This window comes from Silene latifolia, chromosome 1 (genome assembly GCF_048544455.1).
Source record: "Silene latifolia isolate original U9 population chromosome 1, ASM4854445v1, whole genome shotgun sequence".
Lineage (NCBI taxonomy): Eukaryota > Viridiplantae > Streptophyta > Magnoliopsida > Caryophyllales > Caryophyllaceae > Silene > Silene latifolia.
In genome coordinates this window covers 101,331,757-101,359,482 of record NC_133526.1, presented here as the reverse complement: position 1 = coordinate 101,359,482, position 27,726 = coordinate 101,331,757, and the positions used below count along the sequence as shown (strand labels likewise).

The 27,726-nt window shown below is 37.7% G+C and overlaps 1 protein-coding gene across 1 annotated transcript; it reads left to right on the top strand.

Annotated features, from left to right (window-relative positions):
- Window positions 1–1,208: 1,208 nt before the first annotated feature.
- On the top strand, window positions 1,209–13,084 carry LOC141608220 (heat shock factor protein HSF8-like). The gene is made up of 3 exons (XM_074427584.1): window positions 1,209–1,743; window positions 10,004–11,153; window positions 12,586–13,084. Exons 1-2 carry the CDS (start codon window positions 1,459–1,461, stop codon window positions 11,108–11,110), a joined length of 1,392 nt encoding a protein of 463 aa, XP_074283685.1. The 5' UTR covers window positions 1,209–1,458; the 3' UTR covers window positions 11,111–11,153; window positions 12,586–13,084.
- Window positions 13,085–27,726: the final 14,642 nt, after the last annotated feature.

Here is a 27,726-nt window from a genome sequence, read left to right as displayed (position 1 = left end):
CTTTAATGTAATTAAAGAAAGTTATACAAATTAATTATACTATATAGTTTTAAATTACTAGCACCGTGTGATGGACTCGATTAAGGGATCTCAATGCAAATATTATACAGTCTTGGGTTAAAATTAAATTATATAGAAGCTTGGTAATTTTCCTAAACATTTGTAAGAGACTAAAACATGGTCAATTTCCTTAAAATAAAATAATTAATTAAGATGATCAATTTCCTTAAAATAAATAATTAATTAAGATGGTCAATTTCAAGGAGACTAAAAAAAGAAGATGCTTGGTAATTTTCCTAAATATTTATAGAAGACTAGAAGATGGTAAATTTCCTTAAAATAATTAATTAGTATAAACATGCACACTTATGGTATTAATTATTATCATCATAAAATTATATATTAAATTTAAAATTTATGCAATTTTATTAAACTTTATAGTTTATTAGATGTATAGAGATGTTAATTATTTAACATACAAAAATATAATATAAGTAGGTTATAAATAATTCAAGTTAGATTCCATAATATATAATACTGCATAATTCTTTCGATTTGATTTAATGCTTATATTTAATATATTTATATATAAATATATAATCCTCTTAAAATTGCATGCCTAAGTAGTAAAAGTAATTTCGTCAGTAAAGAAAAGAATGGTAGTAACATTGGATATAGTTATATGATCGTAATCACTCATTTGAATAGTAATAGTAACAATATTACCAACGAGATTAGTGAAAGTGGAAGAAACAACAACGGGAGTAGTGAAATAATCAATATTAATGCGGCAATAGTGAAAGTACCAATAATTACGGCGGGAGTAGTGAAATTATCAATATTAATGCGGCGTGATGAGTGTGATAACAATAATTACGGCGGGAGTAGTGAAAGTAACAATGATTACGGTCAAGTAGTGAAATGTTATTACTATTGTTTCATTAATAAGAGTAAAATATTAATAGCAGGAGTAGTGAATTTGTCTCAAAATTTATTTCATCGTAATTATAGGATATGTCATAGAAAAATATATTAATAATAAATTTATGGGTTATGCAACTTTAAGTAATTTTATTTAATGAAAAAAAAATTAATTGTAAGTAGAGCCGTAGAGGTAGTCCGGGCGAAGCCGGGCACCAATACTAGTAACAATATCAATATATCATACAACTTATTTTTTGAATTAAAAAGTACTCCATATAAAGTTGATATGATTTAAGGTATGGAGGGAGTTGCAGGATATGCAAATTGCAAAACACCCTGACCCTTCACAAACACAAAGATGAGTATACTCGCAAATCGCAATAATAAAAAGAACCCAAAAGAACTAAGACGACACCCGTGATCTCCGCCTTTTCCCCCTTTCTTCCTTCATCTTCTTCTTCTTTTCAAATCCCTCCCTTTTCTTTTCTTCTTTATAAATAAAACCCACCCCCAAATCAAAAACCCTAACTTACCATGGACACTACTACTATCACCGCCCCCGCTACCACCGTCGACACCGCACCAGCCGTTTCCATCGCCGCGCAGCCGACGCCGATGACGAACGTCAACGGGCCGCCGCCCTTTCTGTGTAAGACGTACGACATGGTGGATGATCCTGCTACTGATGCGGTTGTTTCTTGGAGCTCCACGAATAATAGTTTCATTGTTTGGAATCAGACTCAATTTGGTCAGGATTTATTGCCCAAGTATTTCAAGCACAATAATTTCTCCAGCTTTGTTCGTCAGCTTAATACTTATGTAAGATTATTAACCTTTGCTTTGCTTTATTTTCTTTTTTAAGTTTCGGTCTGCGTTTTGACTTGTTTTGCTTGCTCAAATGTGTGTCTTTATTTGCGGTTTTCGCTTGTTTCGATTCGATTGCGTACTACTAGTAGTAAGATAAGGAAGATATTCAATTGCCTTTGATCATATTTAGTTTTAGTATTTCTTCTGATTTGGCTGATATGTAGTCGTTTGGTTAATGTTTTGCTTGTTATGATTGAGCTCAGTTGCTTATGTCGTAATGTCGTTGTTTGATTGTGATTTTGCTGCCTACGATTAGATTGAATTAGTTGTAGTAGTATGATGAGAAGGAGCAGGAGAAGGAGGAGGGGAGGGCAAATGGGATGTGGGTGTTTGGATACAATTTCCCTCCAAATCTTGACTATTGTGGAGAGATTTTGATTTGCCTTGGAGGAGAGAAAATGGATCCCTCCAAATCTCCCCCCTCCATTTCTCTCTACCCTTATTTGCTATCCAAACAAGGGATTTTAAATCCCTTACTCTCCCTCCCTTTCTTTTCCCTCCAAACCCCCCAATCCAAACACACCCTTAGTCTGCCTATCCAAAGGGAGAACGATAATGTGTCGTTTTGATTGCATTTTAATCGTTGATTGATTTAGAGTAATAGGATACTTATCCATTGTTTTGATCTTGAGGTTTAAGGAAAAACTACTTTGCTGCAATAGACACATGTAGTTTGCCCAATTTGATTGAAACAAATATATGATTTCGTGTTATGTAGCATTTAACTATTTATTAGTATACATTAGTTAGTCATTCTTTGGTTTGATGTTCATTTGAAAGAATAACTCTGTTGTGATGTCTTGTTTAGTAAGCACAGCAAGTCTGCCTATGCTACATTTTGTAGGTCAAGGTGGTAGTGTGCTATATGTGCTGTTGTCTGGGGATGTGAGTGTTCGTTAGTGTTTGGATGGCAGTTGTGGAGCTTAATGTTGTCTTTGTGGCAGGAATTTACAGTTTGTTGATGATTTAATTAAGTTATTCTGAAGTGTCAATGAAGGTTTTACAATGGATTAGTTGACTGGTTTGATAGGTTCAGTGTGGGGAGGGATTCTATTGTGTACATGAGAGCATTCGCATTATCGCATATGATAAAGTTTGTGTGAAGTTAGTGTAGTGATGCATTAGGGTAGCTTACATTGTATATGAGTGCCACACTCAACAATCGGACATGGTTATGATAATGACACTTTATTTTAAGCTAAAACATGATACTTTTCATAAAGCAACCGAGTCCGACACATGCCACTCCTTTAAGGGCTTGGGCAATTTCATCTTTTTGAATTTGGGTTGGAGGAACTAAACTGTTACTATGCCAAATTCAGGAATAATTCATTTCTTGAAGTAGTTTTGATAAGAATATCTTTTCAAATAATATCATATTATCTTGTAATTATATTATTCCATATTTTATGTTATATATTATATTGTAATCTTTGTAGTTGACTAAATCTCTTGATCCTTTGTAATATATTACGGCAAGATTATAGGGCTAGGGTAGTTGTTCCTCTTGTATAAATACTCTACACTGTAATTGATAATTCTTATGCAATTCTTAATATTATGAAACCTTTCCCACAACTCTCTCTATTCTATCATGGTATCAGAGCCTCGTGCTCTTGATAGAGGTTAACCCCTCAGAGTAGATCCATTTTCGGGAGCAAGCAACCACCCACCTACTCAAAACCCGATTTTGCTCCACTGAAAATTTACCCTCTTCCGCTGCCATCACCCGAGAATTGCATCAAACAAACACCATAATATGGTGATCACAACCGTCTCAATCACTTTCAAAACTCGGCCAATACCATCTTGGCCGTCACAAGAAATTTGGCCACCACCGTACTGCCACAACAAAACCTGTACCACACTCGAACACCTTACAAAAAAAAAAAAAAAAAAATCTTGCTAAACCTCATTAATGGCCAATCAACCCCTTATTAATAATACATACATACATCACACGTTTACCCAAATACATAGCCAATTATCATACCACCAATTAACCTTGTATTGTGTTCAATACAATCAACACCACCGCCACCACCTTCAAGTGAACCATCCAATCCCACATCAGTCACCTTCGCTAAAACAGAAGCAAGTGCTTCTTCCCTTGCTCTCCTGCGTCGGCAACCATACATACAAAAACAACCACCCTCCACTTGCACAACGTTGTAGCGACATTGAGATTGAACCACCACTGTCCTTTACAACCCAACCGCCTTGATGCCCTTCATCATCACCGCACTACATACCAAATTAATGAATGTAAACCATCAATTAGCATTTACGTTCCATCCCCACACTAACACAACTACGTCGACCCACCTGTGCACATCGTCGCATCACACTGCCAGACCTGGTGATTCGCCCATCAGTGAATCCTTCATAGCCACCTTGCCCTTAAAAGTACAAGAAAACCCCTGCCACAACTTTGGCTTCCCATGGCTTACAAACCTTCAGTCCTTCATGTTGGACCAACCCTATGGAATTCCCTAAAGACTAAGAATGATTAACACCTGCTTTCCAAACCTGTAATAGCGCACCCACCCACAAGCTCTAGCACACCATGTTGTTATATCTTGTGGTACGACCACCAGTGAACCCTATGCTTCACCACCCTGCCCACTGCTACTGCCAGCTTCGGATCATCCAGTTACTCCGAGCATCCCCGAAACCTCCGTCTACACAACAAATTTCACCCACCATCTCAGCAACGGTTGGATCACCCTACCACCTTGCTACAACCCACATCGACACCTCCCATTATCACCCGAGCTTAAAACCCTCAAAAATCGTACCCAAAGTCCTGGCCAAAACGAACAGAAACTGCTCTGTTTTCTCGAAAACAGAGTTTCTGACCAGGCCTGTTATCGCCCTTTTTCGCACCATTTAAGACTATCAAAGACCCCGACTCTTCCCATATTCACAAAATTCGCAATCTCACGATTCCAAAACGTCCAAAACCTCGGTTTTCGTTACCGTTTGACCCTCCAACGACCTCAGCAAAGACCGTCGCAAAACACACTTTATTTTTCGAAAAACCGTCTAACTTAAGCATATTTCGACACCTCCTCCTCCGACTGTCTACACGATCAACACGACACCTCCGGCTACCTGGCATCACCGACTTGGCCAACCCTATCAAACTTTGTGCCCTTGTGGCCACCCCTTCCAAATCCGGTCAACTCCTTGACCACCTCTCTTAAACTTTGTGCCCTTGTGGCCACCCCTTCAAATTTGGTCAATCATGCAACCACCCCTTTATCCTTTGTTACCTATGTAACACCCCTTTAAAACTTGGCTACAACCCACTCGGCCGTCATACTCAAAATTTTGACAATGTCCCTCTACTGCTGCCCACAACTCACCTGAGTTTGTGCTCTTTCCCCACGTTGATGAACCACACCCATCCTTAAATTTGGTATTAAGGTCTTGCCTTTGTATTTCTATTACCATGTATCCCTATTATCATAATAAACTCTACCCTTTGTCACTACCCACCATACATCACCTAAACCTTGTGCTACTGCCTCCTCTTGCACCTCTATTTACTTTGCTCAGATATTAATGTTTCTTACAACAACTCTCCTACTCCTACTATTCTCGTCACTGCTGCTATTGTCCAAGATCGGACTTTCGCCTTGCCCGTCCGTCTTGCGGGGGCATGATAAGAATATCTTTTCAAATAATATCATATTATCTTGTAATTATATTATTCCATATTTTATGTTATATATTATATTGTAATCTTTGTAGTTGACTAAATCTCTTGATCCTTTGTAATATATTACGGCAAGATTATAGGGCTAGGGTAGTTGTTCCTCTTGTATAAATACTCTACACTGTAATTGATAATTCTTATGCAATTCTTAATATTATGAAACCTTTCCCACAACTCTCTCTATTCTATCAGTTTGGTGGATGGCATTGCGTTTGCCTTACGCTAAACGTTGTATGTACAGTGTACTGCCATTTCATCTGTATGCGTTGTCAAGTTACCTAGCTGTAGATAGGACCATGGAGGCAGTGGCTGCTCTTATGATTGCTGTAGGATTTTTGCGAGATTCTTATGTTCCATTGCTATCTTGTCAAATCCTTGGTATTGAGTAAATGCTAAGGTGGCATAATACATCATTTTGCTGTCTTGAAAATGAGATTTAGAATGGTGTTCACAAATCACAAGTCCTTGGCCTTATCTCTGAAACAATTTATGTGTCGGTACTAAGAGGGGTGACGAGGCGGTGCTACTTGTGACAATATTTGGATACTGATTGCACAATTTTTGGTATGCCAGTTGATTGGTGGGGTTGCAAGGCACCGTGGTGCTACAATAGTTGATTATTGTCAAAAATATTATTTTGTAGCTCTAGAATATATTTTTGTCTTACTCTCGGAGTCAACCTAGGACATAAATTGACGGCACCCTCTCCAGGATTGTAATTTGTTTGGTGCAATAAGCTGCAAATGATTTCATATTGTCCTCGATGCGAAATTTTAGGGGAGATTAAACAAGCCACAAACTAGGCCTTACCTCTTACCGTGGGATCAAGTCCCCTGTAGGTTTCCTGTGTGCTGTAAACAAATATAAAACTCAAAATCCCTTATGAGGGATGCAGGCTCCTGAAAGTTATGAGTCATCTCCAAGCAATGTGCTACTGATAAATAAGCATTTCTTATATTTTCTCGCCTCTGAGATTTATAACGCAAATTGATTTTCGTGGTCAACACAGTGGCATATGTTCGTCATTCCCAAAAACTGAAATGAGAAAGCTTATTACATCTTATTTCTGGTTTCTCATTTTGTGAAATTTTGCTCCCTAACCTTTGATGTAGCGATTTTACTTCTCAAGTTTTACATTTTTACCACATGTGCCAGTCGCCTCCAATCTACATTTTCAGTTAATTTACAAATCACACTCATAGTTCTACAAAAATACTCTGTATAATTTGTTGCAAATCCAAATACATCACACATAACACAAAAGTAAACTTTGTGTGTGTATTTTTAGTCCCTCCTTGATCTATTAGTTAGTTTATATCCTCACTTGTTTCTTGTCTGGTAGTTTGATACCGATGAATAATCTTTGTTTTTCTCTCTTACTTCTCCTTCCTTCTGGAGTTTGATATAATTTCCCCTGCATCGTCCTAATTTCTCTTAGGTGTCAGCTGTCAAGCATTTTCAAGGTGGTTGTCTTTCATCAAAAAATCCCAAATTCATATTTCTGGTGAGAAGGGTGATTAGGCGGCCATTTTCCCCAATTCAAATTACCTGTAATGGTCAATATGATAACATAATATAACAGACGCAGTGAACTATATTTATGCAAGATGTATGTTTCTTAAATATTACTTGAAAAGCTTATGTCAGTTTTTGCATAATATGTTCGGTAGAAAAGTTCGATGAAAATTGATTATGAATTCCATGGGCCAAGTTGATCATATTTCATTTCTATTTTACTTATTTGAGGATTGTCCTTCTGTGGGTTGTTTTATACTTTTATGCGTGGTTACATTGAAACATTGTCCTTTCTGTAGTATGTAAATTTGTCCAATGCTACTGACTTTTTATAGATGGAAGAATGAAGATCTGGTCTCTTTCTTCAAAAGGTTTCTCATCTATTGCTGTTGTTTTGTGGGAGAGGATATATTGTACCTTTCTGTTTTTTGGGTTTTTATCCTTTATTCCGGAATATTGTGGTGGTCAACTTCTATTCTCATATGAAAGTGCTTGAGCTTGTGTATGGAAACTGGATTGTTTCGATGGTTTAGGGTAGAATGGGTGGATGACAGAGGACTCTAGAATGAGTAGAGAGAGTACTAGATGATCTACTGTATGATTATTTAACTTTCACCAAACATTATGAGAGTGCACTTTGTGTAGTTGCTGTGGGGACATTTCATTCATAGTAACTTTTTTTTTTTGCTTCTAATTTTTTGACAAAGGCGAGTGAAGTTGTCTGTAGATGCTCTAAAATAGTAGTGTCCTGTGAACTTTTGCTTTGAAATGCAGCATATTGAAGGTTGACTGTGATGCGTGCGCAATCAGATTTAATTTTGGGTTCTCTTATCCCACAATATTGTGATGGAAGTTAAGTGCAACCAGTTTGGTTTTAGTGGCCTGTAGAGTAAAGTGGGTGTTTATTGTTGCTTTCAGCACAATACTAGTGTTTGACATTGAGTATTATTGATTTCTTGGTTGTCTATTGATTTTCAATCCAATTTCTTTTTGTAAGTAGTTTGGGTAGTTCCTGTTATGGGTGACTAACCAAATTGAAGCTCGCTATGTCTAGAACGGACATGAATTACTCCTTGCATCCACACTAAAGTCCCCGTAATTCAAAATTTGCGTCTCATATTATGAATTATGGGAGTTTTGGTGCGGAAAAAGTATATGTTATATTGTCATGTTCATGACCTTTTAAATGTGGCATAAATTTAACAACTACTGTTGCTTCCTACATATATCGCCCAACTGTGGTGAAACATTAACTCTTATTTTTTGAGGGAGTTGGGGAATCTTTTGTTAGCAGATTTATACCCATGCCCTTAGCTCTTGAACTTGACCTTTTGAATCACCTGATACTTGTTTTCCTTCTCTTTTGTTCGATAAATAGCCTCATACACCGTTATAATCACTGCTGAAATCTCTTCTCTGACTTTTGCACCATGTTTCTCATGGGAAATCTATGTTTGTTCATAAGATCATGTTTGATTCAGCCTTTCTGACTTTCTAGACTGCGTGCTTGATGACGAGACAGCAAAAAGTAGGTCATAGTTTGAAGCTTTAATTTGTGAATCGGTGTTATATGATTATGATCCTCATATACTTTTGTTGCCACCTATTGATATTTGTAGGTGGTATTTGGTGAGAAATGTTAAGAACTCTTCAATAAATTAGCGGCAAAGCCTTTCTATCTGGAGAGGCTTCTGTTTTTCTTCTATAGGATCTGGGCTTCTTTAGGAAAGCAGTCATTTTCCTCAACCGATCAGCAATGACATGATTATCAGGCCATCCTAACTCAAAATAATGAGGGGGAGTTTGGTTGGGGATCTTTAGTAAAGGGAAAGAGAATGGAATCCCATTCCCTTTGTTGTTGTTTGTTCAACAACTTTTCCCTTACCCTTTACCCAAAATCCAGAAAGAGAGTATCCCAAATCCCTCCAAATTGATTCCCCCACCCACCCAAGGGTTCAACTACCACCTCATCAACTCCAACATCAACCATCATCGAAACCAACTACCTCCCGCCTCACCGTCACCACCACCGCCAGGGGCGCCGGCGCCCCTATCCAGCCGTCACACCGACTTCCTCACTCCGGCGTCGCACGACTCAACCCCACAACCGATTCAAAAGACACCACTCGAACCCCTAAACACCGCACAAACAACTAGAAATCCCCTCATTCACCACTGAAACCCCCTCCCCCACCCACAAAATCATCAGATCTGATGTTTTCGTGGGTGGGGAAGGGGGTTTCAGTGGTGGATGAGGGGTTTTTAGTTGTGGTGTTGAGAGTGGTGGGTTCCAACGTGGGTGTAGGCGGCGTATCGAGGTCGTCGTGGGCGAAGTGGAGCGCCGGTGAGGAGCTGACTGATCTAGTGGTTAGGGGCGGCAGTGGGGGAGTTGGTGGTGGTTAGAATTTGGGTTTTATTTTTTGATTCCCTTTAACCAAACAAGTGACTATTTCAAAGGGAATCCTTTTCCTTACCTTTCCTTTCCCTTTCTTATTCCCTTTCCCTCGTTCTAACCATACGCCCCCTAGTGTAATTTGCTCCATGTAATTGAAGTTCTGCTGAGTAATTTGATCAAAATAAATTTTGTGAGAAATTCAGTGAATCCTGGCTTAGATATTAATGATCATTTCTAAAGGATTGATCAAGAATTGGTCAGTTTTGTCAGTTTTCTTTTCTTTTCAAAATTTATTGACTGGAGGCAAATAATCTTGTGAGAAAAGCTATAACAAAGATCCAAATGATTTGGCTGGTTAGCTGAGTTTTTAATTGTAGCAGTCTAAATTCTAATTAATGCTTCTCCAATTGTAAGCCAAATAATTTAGCCATTCAAGACGATGATTTTAAGTAACGATAGGATGTTGAAACTTCGGTTTTGTCTTGGTAAGAATGAGCTTCTTCGTCATTCGTATCAGTCTGTAGGGAATCTGTCTGCAGTTTTGTTATAAATTGAATATTTTGTGTTTCTGTTTCATTCAGGGTTTTAGAAAGGTGGATCCAGATCGTTGGGAGTTTGCTAATGAGGGATTCTTAAGGGGTCAGAAACACCTTCTTAAGAGTATCAGTCGCCGAAAGCCTGGACATGCGCATGGTCCTCAAAATCAACCGCAAACACATGCTCAGACTCCTGTTGGAGCTTGTGTCGAGGTTGGTAAATTTGGGTTGGAGGAAGAGGTGGAGAGGCTTAAAAGGGACAAAAATGTGCTCATGCAAGAACTTGTTCGATTAAGACAACAGCAACAAACAACTGATACTCAGTTACAAACCATGGTACAGCGACTTCAGGGCATGGAGCAACGTCAGCAGCAAATGATGTCATTTTTAGCAAAAGCCGTTCAAAGTCCTGGATTCTTAGCTCAGTTTGTTCAGCAGCAGTCTGAGAGCAACAGGCGCATTTCCGAAGTCAACAAAAAGCGAAGGCTTAAGCAAGATGGTGATTCCGAGAGTGAAACCTCGTCACTTACGGATGGACAAATAGTGAAATACCAGCCCTTAGGCAGGAATTTCAGTGCCAGCTCTGATAATTTTTACATTGGTAATTCAGCATCAACTAGTGTAATGGAAAGTGGTTTTGAAACTGGGACTACACCTGAGTTCCCGAAAATATGTGTGGCAAGTCCGGAGGCATCTCCTTCAGAAACTAGGCCTCATATAGATGCCATCGCGCCTGACCTTCCATCCATTTCTGAAGTTGTAGAGAAGTCTGATGACATTCACAGGGAGGTAAATTACTTGGTAACTGAAACGGGAGATGAAGAATTTATGGATCTATCATCCATAGAGCTTAATGGCACAATGCCTGTTGACTTTGATTTTGATGTTGACTTCGACATTGACAAGCTGTCTGGCCTGTCTCCTGATCCTGATATTGAATCATTTCTTAATGATTCCGATTGGGGACAGTATCTCAGTCAAAATATGAATCTACCTGGCAGTAACGAAGCAGTTCCACCTGCACCTGAAAGTCTTCCCAGTGGAGCAGAACGACAAGAACGGCAACCTTCAGCAATTGGATGGGACAAACGCCAACATGTGGATCAACTTACAGAGCAAATGCATCTCCTCAATTCAGACAAACAAATTTAGGTTGGCTACAATCAGCTGTACATTTCGGGTTTAATCATCCAAGGTAGTGTCTTCTTGCTCAAAAAATTAGTATCTACTCTTTTAGTCCTTTTATAGATCTTGACTAATAATTCAATTTAATTTGCATTTTAAACTGCGGCTACTACGTCTGTCTGATTCTTGTGGAAACATTCTACATTCTGAATCCAAAAATATTGATATACGATGTTATTGGCAAGGGTAAATTGTTAAAAACTACGGAGTACCTTATAAATATTATTTTTTCAAATTTATGACCTTTTAGAAGTTTCTTAAAAAGTACTACCTTTTGAAGATTTTAGTGCAGTATTAATTTGCTACCTTAGTTAACTTCCATCCAAAAGGAGGGACTATTTTGACAACTTTGGAATATTCCTTCCAAAATTGTAAGTCGATACCCATTTTACCCCTTCCTTCTTCCCCCTTCTACTACTCCTCTTCCTCATTTCCTGCTCTTAGTAAAAATGGTAACTTACCACCATGTCCAACCACCATCACTCCTCATCCACTCATAAACTAGCACCACCCAGATCTTTCATCACCAGCATTATCAAATCTCTTTTCAATACTCTAAACTACCTTTCACGCCCAAATGATTAACTATCATTGATCTCTACTTCTTTACTCTTATTGGTTACAAATATGAGGTATTTATACCTCTGATTACAACAAATTCCCTTATTATTTTTCTTAAGTGGACATTGAAAGCAAATGAAGATAAACCCATCCTTCTAAGGTCAGGGATATATGAATAGGAATCCTACAAGAATTTCTACAAGAAGAATGGAAACAAAGCCTATATGTGGGTGTCAGAGCGGGATACATAACCAAGTGTTAGGATCATCTTGACTAAAATTTTGAGACACAAGTACTCCGTAAATGAGGATATGGGTATGGGCGACTGGGCGTATGAGACATGTCTTCTATAAACATCAGTGCTCAGAAATTTCACTAATGTCACTTTCACGTCCCATAGCCTTATGTTTTGCTTTCTTTGTTGATCTGATATTTGAAATTCTCTCATTAATGTATAATGTCAAATCTCATCTACATTAATGGCATTTTTTCAACATAATAAATAGCGAAAACAATTATTGAAGGCAAAATCATGTAATTTTTCAAAAATTTACTGTGTAGGCATCAAAGTGAACTTGGTATATATAGTTAAAACCTCATTTCACCAAAGTGGGAACTGGTGAAACCTCAGGGTACAAAAAAGAAATTAGTTTTTAAAGTGAAAGTAGTGAGATGTCTTAAGACACAAGGTTTAAAATCGTCAGACATCATACTATGATTTATGTGTCCTCTCGTCTTCTTGGCCTCCCTTTGAAGTGTGGCTTGCAAGTCGCATATATCCTTGAGTGTCGTGTTGCTTATGGATGTCCCCAAAAGTGATGAAACTTTATATTTTCAGGCTACTTATTTTTAACATTCCACTGCTTATAATTCTGCTGCAGGTTTTAACACATGAGAATGATCAACATCATTAGTCGCTGGTCTCATATTCCTCCGAAAACAAGGGGAAGCTTTCTCTGGCTCAAACAGTTTTTTTTGCTAGTCCTTGGAATTATACGTGCATTTTAGCTAGTAGTTAGCCAACTTGTGAGAATGTTGTTATCCATATGTAATGACTGTGATAGGGTTTTGTGCAGTCGACAACGAACTCTCTAGGTTTTATGGAATTTGTCCAACCTTTTGCCAATTTACTGTAAATTTTCCAACTTTTTCGCATTAACTAAACTGGTTAAGATTTAACACCCTATTCCAGGAGGCAGTAGCATCTGTCTATCCGGATTTCAAGGAATAGTTGGTATCTGTTGTCACTTGTCGCTAATTGAGATTATTGGGAATGGTGAACAGGTGAACCGGTTTATCAACGTTGTAATGAATGATTCAACGAGTAAGTCTCGTGATTTGTTTTTTCCTGCTATGAAAATTGAAATGAGATTCATTTAATGGGATGGGCCGAGTAAAAAAGTTGTGGGTCGATCAATATTGTTGGTTTCTTACTTTCGCATCCTTGAATGCACTTCTGCATGAAAGGTATGTCAACTTGAGAAGCAACGATAGGATGACGATTTGTTCATTTATTTGGCTTGTACTATATCGACAAATGCAGTGTTGTAGATGAGTTATATACTTCTATATGTAATAACATAGTCGAAAGTAGCATCATCCACATCCACATCCACATCCACATCCGTGTGCTTGAACATTTTTATGGTTCTTTAAGATTTTAGACTTGAGAGCACGTTTAAGATGGTACACTTGTACGGAGGAGTTGACATCAAGAACAAGTTTGAAAGTCCTGCAAATTCAAAATAAGTCCAATCCTTCTTTAACAAGGATGGCTCTAAATTGGGTAAGAATATGAATCTAATGTTGTATATTATTTCTCTTTTACATCATCATCTATTACTTTGATTTGTGACTGTTAGATCTTTCCAGAAAATAAAGTCGTTGAAAAGAAATTGAAGGGAGGTAAAAGAGAGGGGATCTAAATTGTGTACTTTGATAAATACGAGTACTTTTACACTAATACGACCATGATTTTCTTATAATTTTGATTCGCTTTACTTAATTTCTGTGTAAAAAATTGTCTTGCACAAGGTTAACTATTTATTAAAACGCGCTTACGAAAGAAATATACCAAAGAAAAAAATTATATTCATACCGCCCTCGCTATTCACAGCTTAACATTTGTTGCTTCATCCACCTGCTATCCATGTAGGCAATTCCTTGTCCGACCTTGAAAACTCAAGGTTGTAGGCCATGGGAGCAGCAGTACCGTGTACAAGGTGCGCCACCAAAGAGGTGGCTCAATTTATGCACTTAAGGAGACCTGGCAAAACGGGTCAACGGGTCGGGTTAGGAGGTTGGGTCAAGTAGGGTCGAATCAGTTCGGGTTTCTCACTGATTTCTGGTTAACTCGGGTCGGGATGGGTCATTTCGGGTTCCGGGTTTGTTGGTCGGGTCTGTTTCGGGTCAAACGAGCCGGGTTGTTTCGAGTCGTGTCATTTTCGGGTCAATGAATAATAGAGATATAGCCATTTCAAGTCTTTTCGGTTCAAGTAGAGTTATATTTTGTCGGGTCATTTTCGGGTTTGGTGAATTCATATTGGGTCATTTTTCAGGTCGAGTCAAGAAAGCTCGGGTCATCTTCGGGTCGGGTCGGGTCAATTCGGATTTTCGGGTCAAATTGATGTAGTTCGGGTCTCGAGTCAACCTTTTCGGGTCAGGTCAATTAAGTTGGGTTGCTTTTGCTACGTCTACTTAATGTCCTTAGGTCTGATGATGGCCTTGTTGGTGAATCAAACCTATGAAGCTGAGATCCTCACTAATGTGGATTCTGAATTTTTACAATAATGCAGGTCATCTCACATTTTATATGCTCATGAATTAATCGGCATTGTATCGAAAGAATATTAAGTCTCTTGTAAAACGATGTAACCAATAACTAATAATCGAACCAACAAATATGACTTCTGTTATGGTAGATTGGAAATATTCCATATTCGTGTTATATTATTATATTATTGCCTTGGGCAATAAGTTAATTCCGAGTGTACTATAAATACTTCTATTTTGAAGAATGAAGGAATAAGATTGATTTTACCTAAATACATATTTCTAGCATGGTATCAAGAAAACCTAAAATTACAAAATAAAAATCATCAAAACCTACCCACCCCTCCTCTGCCGTCATGAGCGGTGATGACCCACCACCACCGCCGCCTAAAATCGAACCTACCTCTCCGTATTACATAAGTTATCATGATCGGCCTGGCGATCATATCACTGGCACTCGCCTGAATATGCATAATTTCGCGGAATGGAAGAACGATGTTCGGATGCTCTAAAAGCTCGTCGCAAATTTGTCTTTCTCGATGGGTCGATTACGGCGCCTCAATCTCCGTGCACGAAGATTGCTTGGCTCATGATTCTCATTGAGCCCGAGGTAAAACGTATGCTTTCTAATTATGATAATGCAAAATGCTTGTGGGACTATCTTCATGATCGTTTTGATGTTGTTGACGGTTCTAAAATTCAGCATATTAAAAGTGGCCTTCGTGACTGTAAGCAAACCGAAAACATGTCTATCGCGGTTTATTACGGTATTTTAAATCAATTATGGGACGAACTAGATACATATGAACCTATTATCACTTGTACTTGTTCCACTGATGTCGGACAGAAGCACATTGACCGACGGGAGAGTGACCGTTTGCATCAGTTTTTACTTGGCTTAATTAAGCCTATCACTACAACGAAAACGCGGGAAATTGACGGACAAATCCGTCAGTAAAGGGCTAAATCCGTCAGTAAAAGTCATTTCCTGACGGAATTTCCGTCGGGATGTGGCGTCACCGTTTTTCGTCACTAAAATACGTCTCCTGACGGAATTTTCGTCAGTAAACAGAAATACTGACGGATAACTAACGGAATAACCGTCGTCTAATACCAGCATATAACTGACTGCATTTCCGTCAGTATTAGTATTTCCTGACGGAATTTCCGTCACAGGCTTGACACGCGGCATATTTGGCGGTTTTTTTTTGAAATTCAAAAAAAATAGGCCCTAACGGAAATTGTAGCAGTATTTTGGGCATTACTGACGGAATTTCCGTCAGCATTTTGGGCATTACTGACGGAATTTCCGTCAGCATTTTGGGCATTACTGACGGAATTTCGGTCAGTACTCAGGAAACTGTTAGTTATTTAGACCAAATTAATACTCATCTTATGATATCAAAATTACAAATTAATTTTAGGTGGTCTAAATCTACATGCATGCAAAGCAAAATATAAAAGAGATGGTATTAAACCATCTTAAGACAAAAATTCTTTACATTGTTATAAGGCAAAATGGGCACAACTCAAGGACTTCTTCCTTAATGTTGTTCTTGTGCTAATGCAATAAGGATGATCCTCCAACACCTTAATTACCAAAGTAGGTAATCTCCTAATTAGGTGGCACCCAAGATAAACCCAAATACTACTAAAATACTAACTAGGCAAATGTAGTAGTAACCTTGTTTATTTGTATATTTGATGTACTAATTAATATTATTACCTTGATAATATTATTAGTTTACTTTTATATGTGTTTATTGTAAAAGGATGAACAAAATAAGAAGAAAAATATAGTCTATTGATGGTGTATATGAACCATCCACAACAAGCACACAAAGACCAATTTTTCTTCAAATTTTCAACCTTAGAAATGATGGAAGGACTTAGGTATATATAGGCATGCAAATGTATACAATTCACATACAAATGCTAGTGGAAAATGTCTACCTTTTCCACTCACAATGAGTGTATTAGTAGTGAATAAAAATCTGTCCAAATGGTCCCCTCCGGGTCCATTTCGATTTTCGACATTTGCCCCACAAATGCTTATAAGTCTTATATTTAATTATCCGACATAATTAAATATTAATTTGATTATTTAACACTTAAATAATATAAATTAACTACCAATGACTACTTAACTATTAAGTAATCATAAGACCATTTTATCAACATACAATGTGTCAATATTATCCCAATTAGCTAATTTTACAACCTCTTGTAAAATATAAATAGCTAATTAATTCTACCTCAAAACATATACACATATCGCATAAAATTAATTAATTAACAATTAACTAATAAATTCTAAATTATTAATTTATTACTTAAATATCACATAATTAAATAATAAATCTTCTCTGCCCGAGTTCGTAACCCGTCATCAAATAATACTTTTACGTGACTAATTAAAAGTCAAATAAGACAAGGAATTAATTATCTCGTATCTCATACAAACAATTAATTCATTCTATTTGGGCGTCATCCTATAGGTGTGGCCTAAAGGGATCAACTGATCACCGCCGTCACACGACAGTAATGTCAAACTCTAGTCAGCCAATCATTACCGATTAACGATGATCAGCTGACAAATAAAAAGATAAATCCCTGATATTCCTTTTACGAGATTTAATATGTAAATGCACTTATTGTGGAGGACACTACTCCAACAATCTCCCACTTGTCCGACACAAGTGTGCGTTACCAATTCTCTTGTCCAATAATATCTCTCACTCAATGCAAGATGTCTTTCAGGTTGTTCTTGCACGTGATCATAGCATAAAGTGGTTTCCCCGATCAGGATAATGACTATCTGACCGGATAATCTACTATAGATCTCATCCGAGCATGGCCACGCATTTCCAGTCACCTCTCCTCGAGTGGCCTTGAGATAAAATATGACATAAATGGACAATCCCGTTGACTTATCTTCTTCGTTCGATACAGATCACAATGACCCGGTAAATGCTCATCGGCCTCCTTTTACGGTGCGACCTAGAACAAAAACCAAAGCCACCGAAAAACCGCACCAACTCAGACAAATAGTCACCAGTTTAAAGAATTGACTAGTAGGAATATATAGAAATCCTCGCTATGACCCAGCAACAAAAGGACTCTATAAACGGTCACTGTCCGACAAATCGTCTCACAATCTGCCTATGTAACCGACCAGTCATCATTATGACCATATGACAGTCGAACCTGTCATCTATCGCCTTGCAATCTAGTCACTCTGAGACGTCACCTCATTAAGTAACTAGGGACAAAATACAATGTTAATCCAGTTCACTTTAATAGAGTTCGACTTTGTCACTACAATCTATTTGGATAAAACAAAGTATATAAAAATTCAGATATAAAACTGAATGCAACGATAAATGTAATTATCATATATGAAATAAAAAATACAATATCTTAATTATTACATATCATATAATTTACAACAGTTCTGGCATTCGTCTCAATTCCATCGAAACTACATGACTATCATGTTTGGCTTGAGACAAAGGTTTGGTTAAAGGATCAGCGATGTTGTCAGGTGTCCCAACCTTACAAACTGTAATTTATTTCCTTTCGATTAAATCTCTAATTACATGAAATTTCCTAAGTACGTGTCTAGACTTGTTACTAGACTTGGACTCTTTTGCTTGAAAAATAGCCCCACTGTTATCACAATACAAAGTGATAGGATCCTCAACGGTAGGAACTACTTTCAGTCCCTCTAAAAATTGCCTAATCCAAACATCCTCCTTTGCAGTTTCAGAGGCTGCAATGTACTCAGCTTCCGTTGTATAATCAGCAGTCACAGACTCTTTAAAACTTCTCCAGCAAACCGCCCCTCCGTTCAACAAAAAGACAAAACCAGCCTGAGATTTCAAATCATCCCTATCGGTTTGGAAACTGGCATCCGTATAACCTCTTATACATAATTCAGATTCTCCTCCAAACACTAAGAATGAATCTTTAGTCCTTCTCAAGTACTTTAGAATATTCTTGACGGCTATCCAGTGACTCTCACCTGGAGTTTTCTGAAAACGACTCGTCATACTCAAAGCATGCGAGACGTCGGGACGAGAACACATCATAGCATACATGATCGATCCAACAGCGATTTCATGCGTTCAATATCCTTAGGCTCAGTAGGACACTGTGACTTACTCAAAGTGATCCCACTGCCCATAGGTAGAAAACCTCTCTTGTACTTTTTCATATTGAATCGGTCAAGAATCTTATCGATATAGGCTTCTTGACTCAATGCTAATATCCTTTTGGATCTATCCCTATAGATCCGGATACCCAAGATGCGCTGAGCTTCGCCCAAATCTTTCATTTGGAAGTGATTTACTAACCACTTCTTAATAGAAGCAAGCATATCTTCGTCATTCCCAATGAGTAATATGCCGTCCACATAAAGAAGTAAGAAAACAACTTTACTCCCACTAAACTTCATGTATAAATATGGTTCCTTAACATTTCGAGAAAAACCATTCTGTTTAACAATATGATCAAAACGATGATTCCAACTCCTTGACGTTTGCTTAAGACCATAAATGCATCTCTTAAGTTTTCATACTTTGTTCGGATTTTTAGGATCCACAAAACCCTCAGGTTGTGTCATGAACACTTCCTCTTCCAGAAACCCGTTCAAGAAAGCGGTTTTGACATCCATTTGCCATATCTCATAATCATGAAATGCAGCAATCGCTAACATTATCCGAACAGATCTAAGCATAGAAACTGGTGCAAAAGTTTCATCATAGTGTAAACCATGAACCTGGGTGAAACCTTTTGCCACCAATCTAGCTTTGTAGACATCTTTATGTCCATCCATGCCGATTTTAATCTTGAATATCCACTTACACTGAAGAGGTCGAACATCTTTAGGTAAGTCAACCAGGTCCCATACCTGATTATCGTACATGAAATCCATTTCGGATTGCATGGCCTCGAGCCATAGCTTAGAGTCAGAACTCATAATAGCTGCTTTGTAGGTCTTGGGTTCATCACCATCTTCCTCGATGACACCAAGGTATCTATCAGGCTGGCGACTAACCCTCTCTGACCTCCTAGGTTCAGAAGGAATAATAACCGATTCAGACGTAGAAGGAACATCTTCCTGTATTGTCATATCAGTTTGTGGCTCTTGAACTTCTGTTAGGACCTATTTGTTGATGATGACATGCCCAATCTAATCGTGTTTCTAAGTGTACCATTTTAGGAATAATGCACCATCCTCAAGCAAGAATTAATCAATGTCAAAGTCAAAAATGGTTGATAATTTGCTACCCAAGATTTAGAGTCAATTGTGTCATCTAATGTACAAGTTAGGGAGTAGAGTATTTAAAAGCAATAACAGAAACAGTCAAGACGACTGTTACTTTTACAAAGTAACAGCTGCCTGGACTGTTGCCTAAATTCGTAACACTTGAATTCTTTTTATCCTTTTATCTTTCAAAAGCCTTTTCGTGTCTCTTATTTTTGAAAGATAAACTTCAGATTTTTATAAGGATTTGGCTTCAATAAAAAGTGGTTTGAATAATTATCATTTTCAAAATGTTTCCTCTTTGTGCAAATTTGACCCTTTGGTCTTTTATAAAACAAGAAATGTTTTTTGCCATATTTGTGTAAACTTGTCATCATGTGACTTGTCTTTTTTTTTTTTTTTTTTTTTCTGAATTTGCATGAGCTTTTATGGATAATTTTCAAACACTCTTTCTCTCTTTTTGCCTTTGCATAAGAACCCTCTTTGGTGCAAGTTTGGGAGATTGTTGAGACTCATCACATGTGAGGTCTTTGACCCTTCAAAACCCTAGCAACTCCCTTGCTCATCCTCTCTATAAAAGGAGTGCCTCATCCTCTCATTTCTTCAAGACTTTTCAGAGAAATCAAAGTATTTTTGCAAAATTAGTTTTTAAAGAACACGAAATTTTCTTTGCAAAAAATCTTCTAAGTCTTCAATTGCGACAGTCGAAATCACTGTTACTTCACAGTGTTCTACCTCTCATCTAGAAATCGTTTGTACCAATAAGTTGTCCTTCTCAATTCGTTTTAAGAATCAGTCTAAGGAAACTTGGTTTGAAAACATTCTAGTTAGAGTGTAGAGTTTGCAAAATTGTTCTCAAGTTTTCAAATCCTTTTGATATTTTGCAAAGCTTTCAAAGTCGATTTTCAAGTGTTACAATCACAGTGACTGTTGCTTTAAGTATTAAACTCTCTCACTTATGAACCGTTTGATCTTGTAAGTTGTCCATATCAATTCTTGTTAAAGAATCAGTCCGTGGAAACTTGATCCTTGTAAACGTTCTAAGTTAGAGTGTTGAGTTCTAGGACGGAGTAGTCCTTTAACTCTTGTGGCAACCGGAGTAGGTTGTGAGTTGTTGAGTTCTAGGACGGAGTAGTCCTCTAACTCGTGTGATAACCGGAGTAGGTTGTTGGTAGTTCATAGACGGAGTAGTCTTAGAACTTGTGCCGCAACCGGAGTAGGTTGTTGGTCCTTTTGTTGTTAGTGTTTCAAAGTAGTCGGAGTAGATTACATCACTTATCAATAAAAGAAGATTGGACGTAGGCCTTTAGAGTGTCGGCCGAACCAATTCAAAATCGTTGTGTTGTTTATCTCTTCGCTTTTTATTCCGCTGCTCTTTATTTTGTTTGCTTTGCTTTGCTTAACCTTCGAAGTAACAGATTCCATATCTTTGTCACATTTGGTCTGCGATCTGTACTCCATAAATCGAGACAAATAGTTACTGATAAACATTGTTACTTTCATACTTCAAACAAACATTCATTTTAATACTCGTTTAATCTTGCAATATTATTCGAAGTATTCTCTCATCTCTTTTGTTCATATAACTCACTTTAAATCAATAAAGTTGAAGTTAAAATTTTTAAATAGTACCTAATTCACCCCCTCCCCCTCTTAGGTACTTGAATCCATAAACTCAACAATTGGTATCAGAGCCTCGTGCTCTTGATCGAGGCTAATCGCCTTAGAGTTTGATTCGTGGGTAATGGATTCCGAGAAACACTCCAAGATCCCGGTCTTTACCGGTGCAAATTTTGGATGGTGGAAACTCAAAATGGAACATTACATCAAAAGTATAGACTATCAATGTTGGAACATCATCCAAAATGGACCTCTTGTTATTGAGGAAACCGATATACTAACCGGTTTCACCAAAACTAAGGAGGAAAGAAATTACAATGAAAATGATTTCAAACTTGCCGAAAAGAACTCCAAAGCAATGTCGATTCTTCAACGTTGTGTTGGTGAGGGGGAAGTTAGTCGAATCTCTGGATGTCCTACGGCAAAATCTATTTGGGACTCTCTTGTACTTGCATATGAGGGGACTTCCCAAGTTAGAAAACACCGTATTGACCTTCTCATGCAACAATATGAGATGTTTAGAATGTCAAAGGACGAGTCCATAAATAGCTTTTCTTCACGTTTTTCTTGTATTATTAATGAGCTAAAAAGTCTAGGAAGGGATTTCGAGTCCGAGGACATCATTCGGAAAATCCTTCGTAGTCTAACCTCTAAGTGGCAACCCAAAGTTACCGCTATAGAGGAAGCCAAAGATTTGTCAACCCTATCTCCTCATGAACTAATGGGATCACTAATGGCTCACGAGTTCAATCTCGATAAGCATTCTAGTGAGTCTTCAAAGGGAAGGAGTCTCGCTCTCACGTCCTCTCCAAGCGATGGAGAAGACGAGGAGGAAGACGAGTTTGCTATGTTCTCAAGGAATCTAGTTGGGTTGGTCAATGATCTAGAAAATAGAAAGTTCAATAATAATTACTTGAAAAAATGTTTTCCTAGGAAACGACCTAGTTCCACCGTGGGATGCTTTAAGTGTGGTGATAAAACTCACCAAGTTAAAGAATGTCCCAAGTGGGATGAAATCGAATCAAAGGAAAAACGAGATAAAGTTAAAAGGGACTACAAACATAGAGTCATGACCGTAATTTGAGGAATGTCCGACTCCGAGGAAGATGAGGAACTCATCGAGGAGCAACTAGAGTCTAAAATGTGTCTTACAAGTCATCTCAAGGACAAAGTCTAAAAAAATTCTAAAATTGAACATCTTAGATGTCTCATGGCTCACCCCGATGATTCCGACTCGGACTCCGACAATGAGGTAAAGCATCTAAAAGCCAAGGTTAGATCTTACTCCAAAGAAAAGGTATGTAAGCTTCTTGACAAACTCTTTGATAAGTGTCGTTCACAAAATGATAAGCTTGATGTCATGCAAGACGAAATTGAAGAAATTGCTCAAGAAAACTTTAACCTTAGAAATGAACTGAAAGCAACAGACAGTGTCACTGTCACCTCTGAGGCTTATGATGAAGTAAAAAGAGTCAACAAATTGAACAAACAATTGACTAAAGAACTTGAGTGTCTTAAAATGATCCCCACGGATGTCTTTGACCTTGAAAATATCAACACCACTTTGGTGATGCAAGTTTCCTTGCTAACCAAGGAACGTGATGATATTTTGAAGGACAAAAATGCTCTTAAAGATGAATTGGATGACCTAGTGGTTGAGATAATTGACTTAAAAGAAACAGTATCTGAGACTGTTGCTTCCAACAAAGATCTAGCCAAGTCAAATGAACATGTCAAACATTTTGTCAATGAAAACGAGTGTCTTAAAATTGAATTATGCGATCACAAGAAAGAAATAGGAGTTCTTCATGAAAAGCTTGCCTTTTTCAAAAAGGGTATATGCTCACGAAAGATCCGAAGAATTCGTTGATCTAAACAACCGTCTTGATAAAATGACATCTAAGTATGAGGATTCTAAAGAAAGAATTGGATATCTTGTGTCGAAACTCAATGCTCACACTCATGACTTCATAGTGAAAAAAAGGTTGTCCATAGAAGTTGAAAAGAATGATGAACTTTTAAAAGAAAAATCTGTTTTCAAAGGCGTCATTAATGACCTAGTTGATGAGGTAGAAGAACCTAAAAAAATGTGTGTCTCGATTGTCACCCTCGACAATAGCAATGAAGTGTCGAATGAACTTGTCACTAACTTATCCAAGGAGAATGAATGTCTTAAGGTTAACATAGATGCCTACAAGAGGGAGATTAGAATGCTTCACGAAAAATTTGTCAAATTTCAACATGAATCTCCCGAATGTAGTTCATCTAGATCTAAAATCGTTCACCTAGATAAATGCATCTCGAGTCTTAAGCTTAATGTTCAACAAAAATCTGAAACTTTCATGGAGCTTAAATCCGAGTATGACATAATGAAAAGGGAGCTTGAAAGCTCTAAAGAAAGAAACAAGTATCTCACCTTTAAAGTCGAGGAACTAAACAAGGAACTTGTTGAGGCTAAGAATGTTTCGAAAAATTGGGAAGGCAGCCAAAACGTCTTAAAATTTCTCACGAATCAGTCTAAAAGATGTGATAAAGTTGCCGGTCTCGGTTTTAAATGGAACAGTCAGTCTGACTGTTACATCCAGAAGCCTAAACCTGATTTTAGGAGAAGGAAATATGTTCGTCTTCCCGAATACACTATTTGCAATTATTGTGGTAAGAATGGTCATGTCTTTAATGCTTGCAAGAAAAGACATAATGACATTAACAAGAACATTAAAGTTGTAAAGCAAATGTGGATTAGGAAAGACATTGTGAGATATGTTGATCATAAAAGGGGACCCAAGTTTGTTTGGGTTCCTAAACTCAAAGTCTAATCTTGTGTAGGGCTTGGTGAGAGGCGGCCGCAATTGGTACTTGGATAGTGGATGCTCTCGTCACATGACGGGTGATAGAACCCAATTCCTCTCACTCAAAGCTTATGATGGTGGCACGGTAACGTTTGGTGACAACAAAAAGGTGAAGTAATAGGCATTGGAAAGGTTGGTAAGTCATCGTTACTTTGTGTCGACAACGTGCGGCTTATCAAAGGTTTGAAGCATAATCTCCTTAGTATTTCTCAACTTCGTGATAAGGGTAATATTATTGAATTTAGTGCTAATTTGTGTCGTATTGTTGATACTACAACCCATGAGTTGATTCTTGAAGGTAGACATGTCAAAGATGTTTACTTAACATTTGAACATGCTGTCCGGTCATACTATGTCTTGCATAAGTGTAATAAAAAATGACTCTTGGTTGTGGCATAAATGATTTGGACATGTTAGTACTAAAACTCTTAATACCCTTAGAAGACTTGACCTAGTTGAAAGTTTTCCTAACATGAAGTTTGAATTTGATAAGTTATGTGATGAATATGCTAGATACAAACATGTTACAAGCTCATTTAAATCCAAAAAGTGTACATGTCATATTTGATGAATCTATCATTCTTGGACAGGTACAAAATAAGGATGAAGATGAGGAAGATGATAAGGATGAATTTGAGATTGGTCTTGTTCGAAAGGATTTCATGTTCGAGGATGAAGAAGCTCCCAGCACTGATTTGCAACAGACACAGGGACTGTTACCTTCAAGGGAAGTCAGCAACTCAGGGGGAACACGTAGCACACCTACCATCTGTTTTTCCTCTCTGGAAGCAAAGACCCAACGATCGTTGCCTCCACCTCCGTAATCGAATCAACCCAAAATAAAGGTCTGATGAAGATCACTCCAGGCCAAAAGAAGAAAGATCATGTGGATCGATCTTTTGAGGGGGAACAAGAAACCGTTGTTCCAAAGAAGTGGAAACATCAAAGCTCTCATCCACTCTCTAATATCACAAGCGATCTTAACTTGGGAATTTGAACAAGATCATCCCTCAACAATCTCGCTCATCTCAATGAATTCCGTGCCCACAATGCCTTCCTTTCTCAAATTGAACCTTCAAATGTAACAGTCGCTCTGACTGATGCAGACTGGTTGCTTGCCATGCAAGAAGAACTCAATCAATTCAAGAGAAACAAGGTATGGCACTTAGTCCCTAGACCGCCTAATCGTACCGTCATTGGTACTAGGTGGGTCTTTCGCAATAAGCTTGATGACTCGGGAGAAATTGTAAGGAACAAGGTTAGGCTAGTGGTGCAAGGTTATAACCAACAAGAGGGTATTGATTACGATGAAACCTATGCACCGGTAGCTAGACTTGAGGCCATACGATTGCTTATAGCTTTTGCGGCTCACAAAGGCATTAAACTCTTCCAAATGGATGTTAAAACCGCTTTCTTAAATGGATATTTGGAAGAAGATGTCTTTGTAGAGCAACCACCGGGTTTTGAGAACAATGATTTGCCTAACCATGTTTTAAAATTAGACAAAGCTCTTTATGGTTTAAAACAAGCACCTTGATGTTGGTACGATAGATTGTCTAAATTTCTTATTGAAAATGGTTTTAAAAGAGGCTCCGTTGACAAGACATTGTTCTTAAAGCAACAGTCCAGTGAACTGTTGGTTGTACAAGTATATGTTGATGACATTATATTTGGTGCAACAAATGGGCTCCTTTACTTATACTTTTCGGAACTAATGAAATCGGAGTTTGAAATGAGCATGATGGGTGAGCTAGGATTTTTCCTTGGGCTCCAAATCAAGCATTCAAAGGATGGAATCATGATCCATCAACAAAAGTACATTAAGGAAATGCTTAAGAAATTTGGGATGACTAATGGTAAGTCTCATGATACACCTATGGTAGCCGGGTCCAAATTGGACAAAGATGAACTCGGTAAGAATGTTAGTGAAAATGTGTATAGAGGTATGATAGGCTTACTTCTTTACTTGACTGCAAGTCGTCCCGACATTCTCTTTAGTGTTTTTTTATGTGCTAGGTTCCAAGCAAATCCGAAAGAATCCCATTTTAAAACCATCAAACAAATTCTTCGGTATTTGATTGGAACACAAGATCTCTACTTGTGGTACCCCTTATATTGTCCATTTGATCTTATAGATTTTTCCGATGCGGATTATACGGGTTGCACGGTAGAATCGAAAGAGTACATCCGGGATTGCAACATTCTTGGGTCCTTGTCTCATCTCACGGGGCTCAAAGAAACAAAATACGGTGGCTCTTTCAACGGCCTAAAGTGAGTATGTTAGTGCCGCACATTGTTGTTCTCAACTTCTTTGGGTAAGACAACAACTTCTTGACTTTGGAATTATTTTTGACTCCGTTCCCATAATGTGTGATAATACGAGTGCAATAAATATTTCCAAAAATCCAATTTAACATTCTAAGACTAAGCATATTGAGATTCGTCACCATTTTATTCGTGATCACGTAGAAAAAGGGCATATTAAACTTATTTCTTGCAAAACCGAAGATCAAATTGCCGACATATTTTATAAACCACTTGCAAGAGAAAAATTTGAAAAACTTAGGTTACAAATTGGTTTAATTAATTGCATGTAGTCTTTGTGTGAATTCAACTAATCTCTCATATGATTGACTAGAACGGGTTTGGTATCTTTTATTCTAGTCTATTCATTCCATGTTATGTCCATAATCGATAAACCGTGTTTGTGCTTAATAATCACTCAACCGCATGTCTAGTCTTGTGTTTAATGGTACATACCCTATTGAATGAGGACACCTCCCCTCTCAAATCAATCCAAATACCAACCCTTTCAACCACCTTCAAATGGATGTCTCATATACTCTTCAAATAGCTCAAAATCCTTCATTTTCAATACCCAAAGACCCCACCTCTTCACATTCAATTCACTTATGTTGCAAAGGTCTATGTGAAATAAAGAACCAAACAACTACATGTTCTACATATGCATCAAGAGATGATTGGGAAGTTGGTTAGAAAAACGGAGATAGATGAAATTGAAAATTGAAGTTGGTTAGAAAAAAAAAAATGGAAAGAAATGGGAAGGCAATATGCGAAATGTCAAAGTGATTGTAATTATTGGAAAACATATAGAAGCATTGAGGATGAATTACTTGAAGAAAGTAGTAAGGCGAAAATTGGGGGAAGTAGAAAGGAAAGCAACAGTGTATGCGACTGTTGCTATGCTCAAAGGTCAAAGTAGAAAGGAAGTCACAATGTATGCCACTGTTTCTATGCTCAAAGGTCAAAGTAGAAAGAAAGTCACAGTGTATGCCACTGTTGCTATGCTCAAAGGTCAAGATCAAATTTGTCAAGAATTTTCATAAAATGAGAGCAACATATAAGAAGTTGATGATTCCCCATCACATGTTGTGTACTAAGGAAAATATGAGAAGTTGATGTTCTTTCATCATATGTTCAGAAGTTATATCGATGCATACCTCGGTGGTTTCAATATACAAAGTCCAATGCAACAGTAGAGATGACTCAGA

Coding starts and splice junctions, on each gene's coding strand:
- LOC141608220 (XM_074427584.1), top strand. CDS start 1,459: ATGGACACTACTACTATCACCGCCCCCGCTACCACCGTCGACACCGCA. Junction 1,744..10,003: donor TTCGTCAGCTTAATACTTAT/GTAAGATTATTA, acceptor TGTTTCATTCAG/GGTTTTAGAAAGGTGGATCC.